This window comes from Chinchilla lanigera, unplaced genomic scaffold (assembly GCF_000276665.1).
Source record: "Chinchilla lanigera isolate Chin_1 unplaced genomic scaffold, ChiLan1.0 scaffold00024, whole genome shotgun sequence".
Lineage (NCBI taxonomy): Eukaryota > Metazoa > Chordata > Mammalia > Rodentia > Chinchillidae > Chinchilla > Chinchilla lanigera.
Genome location: NW_004955425.1, coordinates 12,106,506 through 12,122,933, shown reverse-complemented (window position 1 = coordinate 12,122,933; position 16,428 = coordinate 12,106,506). Strand labels below are relative to the sequence as shown.

Genomic DNA, 16,428 nt, shown 5'->3' with positions numbered 1-16,428 from the left:
CTGGGTCCTATGTGTTCCCTAAGCTCATCTGGAACACACAATGTAATCAAAGGTCCGAGGTGTGACCATCTCTCTTTTCCTGAAGATGGTACACAATGAGTACCATTCTTGGTGCCACAGAAGTCAGGGCTTCATTGTATCTGGCAAGCCTGAGAAGCTGCTAAGCTAGTGCCATGCCTTCTCCTTTTCCCTCACCTTCAAACTACTCCTGCCTTAAGCCCACAGCATTTGTTTTACTAATGACTTTGTCCTGTACTCGATTCCACAGGAGAAAACAACTTGAAAATACCTATCACTTTCTTCTCAGACTACATTTTTCTCTTCAGTTCCATTTGTCAAGTTTGGTATACAAGAAATCATCTTTTGTGACTTTTTACTTATTTTCCATCAATAAAAAACAAAAATCTTCAAAAGTCTTTTAGCACATCTAGAAGCTACAATTTCTCAGTACTCTGAATAATACCAATACACGTACAGGTATAACTCTGAGTTATACCTGTGAACTAACGATGAAAGAGGAGCAGATTTTGAAAACCTTTGCTTGACAGTCCCAAGAAAAGAAACACATGCTAAAGAAGGGTCCCAACTCCAGTGAGGTTGCTGCGATATGTGCTGAGAAACCTGTACGTTTTACTGAGCCACTGCAAACAAACTGAGAATCTTGCTCTGCATAAAATAAACCTTTTTCATTATTTACAACATAATTTGAGACTAAAAGATTACTTTCTTTGCAAACAATGGGGGTCAACACGATGTCTGTTTAGCTTACATAGTGATAAATTCTCTTAGATATGAGAGAACTGTAAAGCAGGAACACCGGAAGTAACTGAACACTTAATACATGGGAAGAGCTATCACCGCTGCATTATACCATAAACCATGGCTGGTATGATGTCTGCACAGGGCCAGATGGTAATAGGCTCTTCTGAAGCAGCCACCCAACTCTAGCTGCAATACAAAAGCAGCTGTACACAATATGCAGAAGAAAAAGAGTATGGTTGTGCTCTAACAAAATTACTTATGGATGGTAAACTTCATATTAGTTCTTGTATTTAGTCTTCTGTTTAAAAACTATTTAAAATATAAATACAATTTTTAACTCACAAGCCATGAAGGTGGCAGTGAGACGGATTGGCCCATATGCAGTATGGTTTCACACTCCTGCCTTTGAAGGTTTTTGTTTCTTACATTTCTCATTTAAAAATATATACCACAAGTAGTCTTTGTGAATAAATATACTCACATGAAACGGGAAAAATGTAGAAAAAATGCAATTCCCTACTTTTTAAAAAAAGCAAAGCTATAAAATGAATGTTAAAATGTTTAATTCAGAAACATGTAAAACAAAGCATTAAAATTTTTATTCTATGTAAAATAAACCAATATGCATACATATTGGTACATAACTGTACTTTAGGAAAAAGATAATGAGAAAAAGGGTTTTAAATCTCTCCATCCCTTTTATAAAAAGTAGTCACTGAACAATCACTTGCATATACAACCGTCAATTCCAAATACAGTATGAATTATATGTAAGAATTAGAATTTACCTAAGTCAGTCTGGCTCTTTTTTATTGAGATGGGGTCTCACTTCACATTCCAAGCTGGCCTTGAACTTGCTCTGTAGCCCAGGCTGCCTCAAATTCATGGCGACTCCACTTCAGCCTCCCAAGCACTGGGTTTCCAAGTGTGCCCCACCACACAGGGTTCTGGTTCCTTTTTTTCAAATTTTCAAATTAGCATTCTATCGTAGAACACTGTGGCTCCCACAATTTGTGACCATTTTGAAAAGAAACTCCCGCCCCCATAGTATCAGAAATAAGAATACTATTTCCGTAATTGTTATCCAGTATAAAAAAAAACTTCACAGACTGATTTACCTTACTAAAGGTAAAATGATTCACTGCTACATTTGCTTGAATTACTCTGATCCCCAGTACTTCTTAAACACGAAATAAAATTCTGCATGAACTTTCATCTGTTTGGGTTTTCGAAATACTACCACAAAATATCTTCAAATGGCAGCAGTCCAGGAGATAAAGAAGCAATTGAATACAAAATGTTTACCAACATTATTCTTTCTAATTTTAGTTTTACTCTCTGATATTGAGACCTAATTGGTTTCTTGTGCCCATCCATGAGGGGCATAACTCAGTCTTCTTTGTCCTTTGTCATCCTATTTTGTAAATATGTCTTGCGACGTACAACATCACTTCGTCCAACTTCAATCATCTGTTCTTCCCATGCCTTTATTTCATTATTATAACGAATTCTATCATCTTGGGCAAGTTGTTCATACACCTGAGAAACAGTATAATTGTTAACAGGGTTTTAATTTACAAAAGAGTAATTAACTTCTGGAGTGTGTCCGTGTGTACAGAAATCTCATTACAACTCTGCATGTATAAAGGGAGAACAGAGAAAATGTTTTCGTGAGGTAAATGATAGATGAGAAAAAGGGTAAGAAAGCAAGCTTTTATAAACATTAATGAAGTTGTTACAGCTTCAGGGTGTGAGAGGGTGGTAAAAGCAAGGTAGGACTACCACTTAATACAGTGAGCACAAGATTATGAATGATACTGTTTTAAAAACCAATTTTATTTGCAGTCAAAAACTGCCAAGAAAAAAAAAGCCAAATTAATTTGAATAATAGGAAAGTAAATTTAAAATGCTATTATTAATAGGTTACCTTAACATGAATCAATCCTTGCCCTAAAGTATTTTCTCATATTTATTCCAACTGGATACTTGAAACTAAAAGCTGTAATACTTACTTGCTTCTGAGAACCAGACATATTATTCCAGTTTTCACGTGCACACTTCCATTTTGCCTGTAAAACAATATATATTTAAATACTATGTATGGGGATTTAGGTGATTAAAGAAAAATCTTTTTTTATTATTTACTCCAACAACAAAATCTCTAACATCAATAATTACAGACAAAGCCGTGTCAATTAACATCCTTTGTTTCTACATAGTAACTATTAAACAGCTTACTTCTTTCTTCCCTGTAGTCTTAGTTTTATTCTAAAATTTGTGTCCAGCTGTTTAGGTACAGTCATAGCGATACAAGTCCCAAATTCTACTTAGCTGAAGGCACTGGAAGCACATGTTTTACACCAGTCAGGTGTAACACAGAAGTTAAGGTAGTACTGAGTGACACATCGAACCAATGAAAAAGAGGCCTAACCTCATCTCTAACAGACTCTGGCACATTGATTCTTCTCTCAAGGGTAAAAAAAACAGGGACAGTTAAATATACACAGTATGTGAGGAGGGTAAAAAGCTAAAATAAGAAAATTAGATGAGCAGTTCAGATTGAGAGTCAGAATACAGAAAAAGAGTGGGAAAGGGAAGATAAAGAAATCAGATCATATGCAAAAGGACCAACAATGAAAACGCGTTCACATTTCTCACAAACAATATAATGAGCTAGAAAAGGAGCAATACTTGTGAAAAATTTGAAGAAATTTGATTTGCATCCTAGAGTTCTATACCTTCTCTAGCACACATACGTGAGGACAAAGACTTTTTACAGAGACAAAACTAAAATGTGTAACCTCCCATGCACCTTTAGTGGGGGAAATGCTATGGGAGAGTCAGAGTAAACCAGGAAGGACAAGGGAAGATGAAGAAGAAGGAAGAGCCTGGGAAGTCAGCCACCAGACGCACACCCGACATAGAAGGCCAGGGCCACGCAGGAACAAAAGGGCTGCAGACTGAAAGTGACAGACTGGCACGCTCCGAGGTGCTGAAAGCTGGTGCGCATTGAAGAGTTTGGGATTGAATTAGTGTTAAGTATCAAAAACAAAGAAAACGAGACACAATCAGCTTTAGGGAAAATCAGTTTTAAAAGAAAGAAAAAATAATTATAGGATATGGGACAGCTCAGCTGTGAATAGTACTCATACGATCATATTATATAGACATGCTCAATATTCATCTAACCACAATTATGTTTTTGGGTTTGTTTTTTTTTTAATAGTTTCTTGAGACAGGCTCTTACTGTGTAGTCCAGGCTGGCCTTGAACTCATGGCAATCCTTCTACCTCAGCCTCTTGAGTACTGGGATTATAGGGGTGAGCAACCACACCCAGCTTAATCAAAATTATGATAACTGTATTGGTAGCTAAAAAGATGAAACATGTGAAGAGTGAAATGAGATTTAAAGGTTTATCTGAAATAGTGAAGGTGATAAAATACAAGACAGACAGTGCTTATAACTGAAAATAATCAAGAAGCAACAACAATGTAAGAGTATCAGCAGAACTGAGCTTGGTGGTGCATGCCTGCAATCCCAGTACTCCGGAGGCTGAGGCAGGAGGATTGCCAGGAGTTTGAGGGCAGCCTGGGCTACACAGTGAGTTCAAGGTCCGAACAAGATGGCAAGACCCCGTTTCAAAAAAAATATTAGTAAAGATAGGGATACAAATACCACAAGAACCACCCAAAGCAGTGAATGTGTTTCTATATTATGGAATATCACTAGGCAGTGAAATTACTTTTTCATAACAAACCTAAAAGAACATTTTCATTCTTTAAATAAGTTGTGAGGATGTATATAACCAAATTTTTTAATGGATAAAAATATTGTCAAGTTGTATTTCAATTTCCAGGGATAGAATCCACCCACTAAGGTTTCTAAGTGACTCCAGGGTATTGTCAGAGTTGAGAAGTACTAATTTAGAAGAATTCTCTAGCATATAACCTTCCTATAATGATAAGAAAACTAATTCCAAGGTAGTAACTGAACTAAATTCCAATGGAAAAAAATAGGACAACTTACGTTTCAGTAATACAGAACTATAGAAATTAAATTCAAAATTCTGAGAAGAGTAATTGAGTTCAAGTATGTAGCCAGGGAACACAATGTAATATATATACATTATTTAAGTATATGGTAAATAGGATTTGTGCAATTACAGATCCAAATAACCCCAAAGAGGCAGACTGCCAAAAATATCATTTCAGATTGACAAGAGTTAGGGATGTGAACACTCATTTTTTTCACCTTGTCATATTGTACACAGAAAAACACAACCACCTATGTTGGCCTCCTATGAAAGAAAAATGGAAAGATAGCCCCAGTAGTGACTGACAAGCTTTTTTCTTCGATATATTCACATATAGAACACATTCCTATGTGCATAATCAAAGTTTTATTAAAGGATATTACAGGAAGCAATAGGTTATACTCAATTCCCAGTAGAAAATATTGTAGCTCTCAAAAAAAAGAAAAAAAAAATACAACGGTATCTTGGCTCACAAACTTAATTCTTTCTACAATTCTGGTTGTGAACCAAATCAAATTCAATGGTTAGGTTCAACATTGGCCTTATGTGGAAATTTGATTGAGTTCTCACCCAATTCAGTTTGCGACTAGGACTACGGAAAGAATTAAGTTCGTGAACCGAGGTTCCGCTCTATGATAGCTCTACTCACATTCTTTCCAGTGACCATGAAACTATTAAGACCTGCTTGAGGAGCAGAGTCTCCACAAAAGCGTTAATATCTCCATAAATGTGCAAAAATTTTTTTAAATTTAAAAAGTTGGCAAGGTGTCAGCAATGATGGACTTATATTAATTGCTTATGCTAAGAAAAGGGATTTCTTGTGTGTATGTTGTTAGGGCTCAAATCCAGTGATTTACACATACTAAGCAAGTGCTCCACCACTGGGCTACACCCTCAGCCCAATGTTTTTCTTTAAAACAGATTCAATAAGTAAGGCCTTATGAAAAGTGCCAGGGATATAGCTCAGTGGCATAAGCGTTTGCTTCGCAAGTGCAAGGTCCTGAGTTCAATTCCTGGTACCAAAATAAATAAATAAGGCCTTATCAAAAGTTTAATTTCTAAAAAAAAAAAAAGTTTAATTTCTGTCAAAACTTTCTGTGACCACCTAACAAATGACAATCCTAGAATTCCCAAGTAATCTGTATTTTTCATTTTTTTCCAAGTAACTTTTAAATGAAAATAAAATCAGAAACAAATGTAGCTGTTTACCTGTATTGTAGCACCTTCACAGTCTTGAACATATTCAGATAAAAAAATGTTATAAGCTGTGCGAGCTTTTTTTGGTTTTCCAAGCATTGATAACTCCTAAGTAACAAAAGTAATAGAGTTAGGTATAGTTTTAAATTTACTAAGACTTAATTTTTCCTACAGAAACTATTCACTACTATGCATTACAGAAATAAAATGAATGCTGGTATTTTTATACAAAGTACATAATTCTTATCTCATTGAGTCAAAATATTTTGAAAGCACTAAATCTTAAAAATTTCATGAGTTATTTTTCCATACTCAAATTCTTTATATGTTATTTTTATGGTCTTCATGAACTAATCAAACATATATATAAATGAAGCTTTAACAAAGATAAAACTATTCTAGTTTCATCCCTCAAGGACACCACCATGCCCTAGGCCAGTGGTGGCGAACCTGTGGCACCACCCTATGGCATGTTATTTTTCTCTTAAGACAAAAGATATTAATGTGTGAGTTGTTTTTTCTAAACTAAAAGCTTGCTATTCAGGTTCAGTTGCAGCATTGGTACTTTGTAATAAATAAGTGGGTTTGGGTTACAGCTTGGGCACTTGTTTCTAAAAGGTTTGCCATCACTGCTCTAGACCAAATCACCATATGTGAACCGTTCCAATTCACAAACACAGGGCTATCGTATAATAATCTCTCCCGATTTATTTCTTCCTTGAATGCCACCATTAAAGTGCAACCGATGTGTTAAATTCCATTCTTTTATTAGGTACTAAAGGGGGAAAGAAAACAACCAACCATCTCTTGCTATCTAATTTGGTTTAGTTCCCCCATTCAGAGAATGAGGGCTACTGTGTTACTGTATTTAGTTTCCAAATTTGGATAGTAAGTAACATATGAATTTTTGTTTGTTTAATTGGTTTTGGATTTTGTTTGATTGGATTATGTTTGTTGAGACAAGGTCTTGCTATGTAGTTCAGGCTGGCCTTGAACTCACGGCAATCCGCCTGCCTCAGCCTATTGAGTGCTGGGATTACAGGTGTGTGCCACCATGCCTGGCTAAGAATCTTAAAAAGTCTATGATTCTTGGCAATTTGGTTATAATCAGTAACAAATCTAAATTTTATTCATAGTAAAAGTAGAGTTCTGATTTACACACAGAGACAATTCTTTCTAAATCTCTCATTCACTTAGTACTGAAATTACTGCAGACTCTAGACACTTTAATTTTTTAATTAAATACTTTTGCCCATTGTTTCTAGAGCCACTGTTAGGGATTTCTCTCCTACCTAGGGATTTCTCTTCACTCACAACTCTTAATCCTCACACTTGGCCAGATCTCCAAACTTGATGGCATTAAGAATCTTTAATGCGAGAAATGATTCTACTGAAGAGTGAAGACAGAAAGGCAAACCCCTTTTATCTGCCCAGTCCTCAGTTCTGACCCTCTTTACCTTCACCACAGGCCGAGTTCTTTGAGGAGGAGGAATAGGGAGTGAAAGAGGGAAACACACTGTAGTAATCACTTTCCAAGTATCATCTCTATGCAGATACTTTACTTCTCACTCTTAGTATCCCTTTTGGATCTTTTAAGTGTACCTGCACTCAGATCATCATTGACTTGAACTGGGTGAGTCATCGGCCCTAGCACTAGGACAGCTGAAAACCCTGTGGTCAGGGAGAAAGGCCTTGGCTTCTCACAGTCAAGGACAGAATCTATTATTTGCAGAGAAAGAGTTTTAACTCTGAAAGCCATTTCTGAATACTGTAAGTACTGGACCAACAAGTTTACCAACTCACACGTAGTAGTGGTTTAAAAAAAAAGCAGTCTAACTTTCAAACAATGACCTTGAAGTAAACTAACACTTTAAGCTGAGAACTACAAATTTTGAACCATGTAGGGATTTTAATAGTTATTTCTCTACGGAAAAATAGAATTGTATTCTAGAGACCAAAATGGTGGAGTAGCAATCAGCAGCAAAATATAGCCTTTCTAGAACCTGGAATCCAGACAGCTGAGAAATAACAAATTGGCAAAGAGAAGAAGAAAAACAAAAAGATCTCTGGGAATATAGAAGGACCAGACAGTAAAAACAGGAAACTCCAGAAGCTGGAGGAATGGAGTAACAACACAGAGAAAAGAACAAAGCTTACCCTAGCTCCCCAGAAAGGAAACCTTTCTCTGTAGAAACAAAGTGAGCCTCCAGCATTGGGGGCTCTAGGGAGAAACAACTGGGCCACTGGCACTAGGCCCAGAAAAGCCCCCAACTATTGTAAACTGCAAAAATAGCATGGTGTGTTACTCTAAGTGACTCCTTCCACACTACAGACTACAGGTAAAGGAATCCAATGCAGCACCTGCCATACTGCAGAGAGTGCTTATTAATCAGGCACTATTTGGGGAAGGAGTTGATTATTTAAGACTGAACCATAGAAAAACCAGAAAACAACTTCACTTTAGAGTTCTCAGTGTCATCCTCCCAGTTACTACTGGGCGAGAGAAAGTTGAAGACAAGCAGCAGGCTAGACACTGACTTCCTAAGAAGCTGAACTCAGGTTGGGAAAGATACAGGGCCCTGTCCTCCATGGTGAGAAGCCAGGCCTCGCTTGTGTGGCTTTCAGAGGTGGCTGAGGCTGAAAGTGTTGGTGTTAAGTCCAGCAAACTGCTTAAATCCTCACTCTGCTGTTATATGCAGCAGAGGTAAGAGGTCCAATTGCTTTCCCAATCTACCAATGTGAACAAAGACATGGCTCGGCTTGAGCTGATGCCATAGCCTGGGGGGAACGGACAAAGGGACGCTTCATAAACCCACAGGCCATAAACTGAGGAGAAAACCAGAAAACCTGATAGGTTCCAAAACTGCGTAACACAGGACAAAACCACTCATTCTAATACACAACAAAACAAAACAAAACAAAACAACTCAACCTGGTGGGGGCAGGGAGCACATCTTCTTGCTTTTTCAATGGTTCTGGGCACTTGGGACTTTTTCATTTTTCCATTTTTTCATTTTTTAAATTATTTTCTCTTCTTCTTTTCTATTACTTTTATCTAATTCTACTAATTTCCTTTTACACCCTAATACAATCCCTTTCTTAATTTTCTCTCCTCCTAATTTTTCATTACATAACTATTCAAATTTTTCTTTCCTTTTCCACCCTTCAACCTTTACTATATAACAACTAAGCTTTATGAATCTTTAGATAGTTAGCTGCACGCCATCACTGTTGATTGTTAGTGGAGGTATAGCTGTTACATGCAGTAGGTATTTACTGTCTGTCATTATATAGTCATCTTAGTGTTTATATAATAATAATATATCTCTTTACTACAGTAAGGGTAGGCCACTGGTATACCCAAATTCATAAAACAAATATTCCTGGACATAAAAGATCAGGTAAACAACACAATTACCATGGGGGAACCTTAAAACCACACTGTCACAAATAGATCAACTAGACAAAAAAAAAAAAAATCAACAAAGAAATATCAGAGTTGAACCAAACCTTCAAACAATGGATTTAAGAGATACCTACAGAGTGCTCCATCTAACAACAGAATATACATTCTATTCTCAGCAGCACATGAAGTTTCCTCCAAAATAAACCACATGCTGGTCCGTAAAGCATACTAAAGCAAATGCCAAAGAATCAGAACTATACCATAAATAATATCAGATTATAGTACAATAAAAACACAAATGAATGGCAAAAGAAACCACAGAAATTATGGAAATTAAACAATACTCTCTTGAATAATCAATGTGTCACTCAAGAAATCAAGGAAATTAGACAGTTCCTAAAATCAAATGATAATGCCATTACAACATATCAAAATGTATGGGACACAATACAAGCAGTTTTAAGAAGGAATTTTATAGCTGTGAATGCCCACATCAGAAAAAGAGAATGAACCCAAATAAATAATCTAATGATACACTTCAACATCCTAGAAAAAAAAGAACAATCCAAATCCAAATCCAGGACAAGAAAAAAAAACTATAAAGACTGGAGCAGAAATTAAGGAAATTGAGACCACAAAAGAAAACCCAACAAAGAATCAATGAATCAGAGTTGATTCTTTAAAGAAAACAGACAAACCCTTAGCCAATCTTACCAAAAAAAGAATCAAACCAATGTAATTAGAAATAAAAAAGGCAAAAATCACAATGGACAACAGAAATCCAAAAGATTATTAACAACTACCTTAAAAAATCTATATTCCAATAAATTGGAGAATCCAGGAAAAAAAAAAATGGGATGTCTAGATACATAGAAACTATCAAAATTGAACCAGGAAAATACAAAAATCCTGAATAATCCATTAATAGGCAGTGAAACAGGTAGTAATAAAAAATTTACCAACTAAGAAAAGCACAGGTTCTGAGGGATTTACAGTTGAATTGTATAAGAATTTCAGGAAAGATCTAACACCAATATTCCTCAAATTCTTTAATGAAACTGAAAGGGATGATGTATTCCCAAAGTCATTCTTGGAAGTGGCACTATTAAAAAAGAAGACTACAGGCCAATCTCTTTAATAAACACGGATGCAAAATTCCTCAACAAGATATGGCAAACAGAATGTAACAAACCATCAAAAGGTCATAATCATGACCAAGCAGGCTTTACCCCAGGGATACAGGGATGGTTAAACACATACAAATCAACAAAAATAATATATATATCACATAAAGAGGACAAAAAAAAAAATCACATGATCATCATATATGTACAAAAAAGTCTTTTCACAAAATCTAACATACTCTTAATAAAAATCCCAAAGAAGCCAGGCATAGCGGTGCACACCTGTAATCCCAATACTTGAGGTACTGAGGCAGGAGGATGTTTGTGAGTCAGAGGCCAGCCTGGGCTACATAAGCAAGTTGAAGGCCACGCTGCACTACATAATGAGACCCTGTTTCAAAAAATATATATATCCCAAAGAAAATACATATAGGAGCACCTTATTTCAATCTGATGGAAGCCATTTATGACAAACCAAAGACCAATGTCACATTAACACGTTCACAATTGGGTCATTTATATGTCTTACAGCTGGGTGGCTCTGATTTGAATTCCAACATTTGATGCTAAAACAGCTAAGCACTGGTGGCTCAAGCTGCCAGATAATACAGTCATGCATGCACTGCTGGTGGTTTAAACTGACAGGAACATGTTAAATGGAGAAAAGCTGTAAGTTTTCCATCTAAAACCAGGAACAAGACAAGGATGTCCACTATCACCACTTCTGTTCAATATAGTACTCAAAACATTGGCCAGGGCAATCAGGAAAGTGAAAAATAAAACGGGTAAGTATAGGAAAGGAAGAAGTCAAATTATCATTATTTGCAGATGACATAATCCTCTACATAAAGACCCATAAAATTTCACTTAAAAAGACTCCTAGAAATAATAACCAAATTCAGTAGTGTGCTAGCAGGATACAAAGTCAACATACAAAAATCAATAGCACTCCTGTACATCAATAATGAACTGAGAAAGAAATAAAAAAAAAACAGCATTCACAATAGCACTTAGGAATTAACCTAACCAAAGTGAAAAAGACCTCTACAATGAAAAATGCAGTACTCTGAAAAAAAAGAGATGAAAGAGGACATCAGAAAACGGGATGATAACCCCTGTTCCTGGATAGGCAGAACCAATACTGTCAAAATGATCATACTTCCAAAACTGATACACAGATTTAATGCAATCCCAATAAAAATACAAATAGCATCCCTTACAGACGTAGAGAAAACAATCCTAAAATTCATATGACACCAAAAGAGACCAAGAATAGCAAAAGCAATTCTGGGTAACAAGAGCAAAGCAAGAAGCATCACAGTTCCAGATCTGAAGATTTACTATACTACAAAGCTTCAGTGATAGACACCAAGAAAGGGAGAAAGAGGTAGTGTGTGCAGGGAGAGGGGATAATAAAAGGAATGAAGGTGTATTATGTACCTGTACCAACTCCCCACAAGAAATGTAATCATTATGTACTATAAGCATGTAACTATAAAAATAAAAATTTTTAAAAAAGAATTCTACCCCAAAGATACATCTGATTTGATACTTAAATTGGCACTCTTCTGTGCTACATTAAGAGTGCCTATTCTGTAAGTCTTTCCACAGCTTTCCTACCAGTCCTACCAACTACATATCTCAAATCTGGATACAACTGAAAGTCATATCAAGGGTTTCCAAGACAGACTCAATGACAAGTGCTCACAGTGGAAAAAGCACTCTCCCACTTTTGCCTGGCTAGAGCATACCTGATGACATTCTACGACATACTACATATTATCATCAAAAAAAGGGAAAGCTACGTATGTCCATAATTATGTGAACTTCAGTTTTCATGGATACATACTTTCTTTTTCATTATTCCTTTCCTTTTTAAACGTCTTTGTGCTTTATTTTCTGCTAAAGATGCTCTCTGAGCTGGAGTTAGTGCTTCATTAATTCTCTTCATCTCTTCTTTGTATGCCTCCCACTCCACCTTATAAGCGTCTTCATACATCTATATATAAAAAACTCAAAGAAATCAATAAGCTGTTGCAGGCAAATTCAACATAGCACATTTGCCAAGGAAGGACCACTGTATGACTAGATAAACAGACTGAACTACAGAGAAAAACATACTCTGGGATGAGATATATTTTCTATATACTTGATAATCATCGTAAGAACAGCAATTAGCCACCATTTTCAAACTGCTACCAACCACTGAACTCTACTCCTATACATCCATATTTATATCATTTATGCTGGTCAGAAGGTATAAAGTAAGACTGGCTAAGGGTTTGTCTGTTTTCTTTAAAGAGTCAACTCTGATTCATTGATTCTTTGTTGGGGGGTTTTTATCTCAATTTCCTTAATTGCTACTCCAGTCTTTATAATAGTTTTTTTTTTTTTCTTGTACTAGCTTTGGATTGTTCTTTTTTTTCTAGGATGTTGAAGTGTATCATTAGATTATTTATTTGGGTTCATTCTCTTTTTCTGATGTGGGCATTCACAGCTATAAAATTTCTTCTTAAAACTGCTTTTATTGTGTCCCATACATTTTGATATGTTGTAATGGCATTATCATTTGATTTTAGGAATTGTCTAATTTCCTTGATTTCTTGTGTGACACTTTGATTATTCAAGAGAGTATTTAATTTCCATAATTTCTGTGGTTTCTTTTGCCATTCATTTGTGTTTTTATTGCACTATAATCTGATATTATTTATGGTATAGTTCTGATTCTTTGGCATTTGCTTTAGTATGCTTTACGGACCAGCATGTGGTTTATTTTGGATGTTTAAAAAAACTGTGGGTCATCTAGTTCTTTAAAAGGCATGACAACTTTCTTAACTGCAGAATAACTGGTCTGCAATGTTGAAAACACAGCCTTACTTTTTTCTCTGCAGCAGGAAGTTCCTTCCATTGTTCTGCAATTCTTTTCATTATTTCTGTAACTTTTTTATCTACAAATTGGAATAAAATGAAAAAAAGATGTCACGATTTTATATCTCAGGATTAATTTCTAAAAACCGTACAATTTATTAGCTCTAAAACTTATGTTACAGACACTGTACACCATATTTAATACAATTAACTTTTCTTTACCCAACTAATTTAAGTATGGCAAATTAAAATTTTATCCAACAATGTGAAAAGCCTGTTATTTAATAACTAAGGAGTACATCGTATACCATAAAAAAACAGTCTCCAGAAATAGACTACTAGTAGCCAGGTGTGGTAGTACATGCCTGTAATCCCAGCACTCTGGAGGCTGAGGAAGGGGAATGGCAAGTTTGAACTAAACCTAAGCAACTTAGCAAGACTCCCATCTCAAAATTTAAAAATAGCTGGGAACACTGCTCAGTGGGAAGGCCCTGAGATCATTCCCTAATACGGCAAAAACAAAAACTGACTTTAAGAAGGTGAGTTTATGAATTGCCTCAAATTTTTTACACCTACATATCAAACATTTGTTTTCCTCCTGAGAGGAATTATTAACTTCATAAAACCCCACTAAATCACAAGGTACAGTCTTACTTCACATAACACACCTTGTATTTCAATTACAAAATACTATTTGAAAACAAGCTATTCTCAAATTAATCCATTATTTTCAGTTTTCTTTCTTGCCTTAACTGGAATGCTGGAGTACAAGTGATTTGACAACCAAGTGTCAGTTCTAAGTCTTATGTTTAAAAAGATGTGGGTACTTACACATGTTTCTTAAAACTAATTCCTTATCTGTAATATAAGCATGTTTATTATAGCTTATTTGATTTTCACAGATGTCCTGGGAAGTGCTGCATGTTAAAGTACTTAAAAGTCATACATAGACATTAGTTAAAGTTTTCTAGGCAATCAACAAACATCTTACCTGGAAGTCTTTTTTCAGGAATGCAGAACAATTCTCAATGAAAAAAAGTTGAACTTAATTCTTTCCACAATTCTTGTCACAGAATTCGTTCTTAACCCTAGCCCACATCAGATAAATTCTGCAGCCAGAATCGTGAAAGAATTCGTGAAGTGAGGCACCATTGTAATTCAGTTTCAGAACACTTCCACATAAGCTATTTCATTGCAATTATACGACTGCCCTAAGGCAGGAGCAACTAAACTGGGTGTGATGGTATGTGCCTAAAATCGCAGCATTTGGGAGGCTGAGGAGAAGAACCAAACTGAGTTCAAATCTGACATGAATTTACAAAGTGAGACCTTGTCTCAAAAAAACAACAAGAAAAGCAGCAGCAGCAGCTAAGCAAGAGATCAGACCTGTCAGTGGTACCCTAAGCTAAAGACAACTAGGCCCTAAATTCAACTTTTTCATGCTCTTCCCAGTGTGCTTTCCAAACTACATTTTAAATATACATGTCATTAGTTCTCACTTATATTTAAAGTATTTCTATTTGGTAATAATATGTTACATATTCTACAGACCTTCAAACAAAATGAATGCTCCAGGAGTCACTAAAAATGTACATCAAGTTTATAGTGTAACTACTTAGTAGGCTTTTTATGACATCAGAAAAGAGCACCAGCTCCAAAACTCCTTACCTGGATTCTGAGCTTTAAGTATGCTCATCTTTTCTTTAGTAAATCGAATGTATGAATTGACAGGTTTCTTAGGATATCCATTCAAGGTAGATGAGAACCATTTCGGAACATACACAATACTATACATAAATAAAAAGAAAATAGTTGATGTCAGGCTTTTTTTGTTTTTGTTTTTTACAGCCAAGTTTTATTAGAAGTAGAGAAAGAAACCGTTTCTGAAGAGCAAGTTTGGGCCAGGTGGAAGTAGGAAAAGAAGTACACCTTACAGCTTGAGGGTGGGCCACTATGCAAGAGAGCACAGTGGAGAACATTGGGCGTTTACTTGCTCGTATCCACCTGTATAGGAACGGATGCCAAATAAGATGTCTTCAAAATGCTAGACAGCTGATACTCTCACCAAGAATACTACTCGCATTTATCTTTTTGGGGACCCCTGCCGTGTGATGCTGGGCCCTCTACCACTTAGCTGCATCCCCAGCTCTTCCGATCTATTTAAAATCCCGCCCGAGCCAAAAGGCAGGGCGCCAGGACTTCAGTCCCAGGGTCCTCATCTCCTGGCAGGAGTAGAGGGCGGAAGGCACCCGTCCTCCGGCTGCACGGCTCTGCACTTTGCGCGCCTGGTTAATGGCGGGAGACTCCTGGCGCGATCTGGCGGAGGAAGCCCAGCCTGAGCTGAAGCCTGGACGACGGGGAGGGGCGGGAGGAGGCAGTGCGGGTAGCAGGATGGACGCGTGCTACGAAGATAAAGGTGCGGTCTCCGATCCCCCGGCCAGGCCGTCCGCACCACCGGGTCGGACGGCGGACCCGGAGGGCAGCGTCCACACCGGGCCCCGAGCCCACCCCCGCCGCGGTGACCCGTCTACCTGAAGGGAGAGCGCAGTCTACTTCCACAGCCGGCGCACAGCTCTGCTCCGGACCGTCCCAGAGCCCTCAGCACGCCCCACACACCCCGGAGGAGCGCCATCGCACCGGCGGACAACACACAGGCCTGGCCACGGCTGTAATGAATGGCCAAGGTAATGACACCTGAAGTCCGCGAGCTACCCCGACCGCTCTGTTATCATGCCCGCCACTCGCGAGGCACTATGGGAAGTCGGGCAACTTCCGGTCAGGAGGCGGGAAGGGCAGAAGCTGCGCAGGCGCAGCGGCGAGTACCGGGGCGGGCGGATGAAGGGACCGAGCGTGCCCGCGCGGTGAAAGCTAGCCGCGGCTTTCTCGCCTGCAGAGGGCCCTGGTCTCCGCGGCAGGCCGCGGGTCGCCTCCGCAGTTGGTCCCTTAGCTGGGTCTGGGCGCTGTTTGAGGGACCGCGGCGGCCACACCCGGCCTCGACCCTTGCCTGCGTAGGCCCGTGACGCCCCGACGGCTGCAC

The 16,428-nt window shown here is 37.7% G+C and overlaps 1 protein-coding gene across 1 annotated transcript; it reads right to left on the bottom strand.

The window, feature by feature from the left end:
- Nucleotides 1-1,308: 1,308 nt before the first annotated feature.
- On the bottom strand, nucleotides 1,309-16,428 carry Tfam (transcription factor A, mitochondrial). The gene is made up of 7 exons (XM_005385914.2): nucleotides 15,923-16,428; nucleotides 15,060-15,178; nucleotides 13,401-13,471; nucleotides 12,373-12,522; nucleotides 6,006-6,101; nucleotides 2,775-2,831; nucleotides 1,309-2,301 (listed from the first exon to the last, which is right to left on the bottom strand). The coding sequence occupies exons 1-7, from the start codon at nucleotides 16,021-16,023 to the stop codon at nucleotides 2,152-2,154; spliced, it is 744 nt and encodes a 247-aa protein (XP_005385971.1). The 5' UTR covers nucleotides 16,024-16,428; the 3' UTR covers nucleotides 1,309-2,151.

What these genes read in the sequence shown, in the direction of transcription:
- Tfam (XM_005385914.2), bottom strand. Translation starts at nt 16,023, where the DNA reads ATGGCGCTCCTCCGGGGTGTGTGGGGCGTGCTGAGGGCTCTGGGACGG. An exon ending in AAGGAATAATGAAAAAGAAA is followed by an intron (nt 6,102 to 12,372) that starts GTATGTATCCAT and finishes TTTGTTACTTAG; the next exon opens with GAGTTATCAATGCTTGGAAA. An exon ending in TGTCTGGTTCTCAGAAGCAA is followed by an intron (nt 2,302 to 2,774) that starts GTAAGTATTACA and finishes ACTGTTTCTCAG; the next exon opens with GTGTATGAACAACTTGCCCA.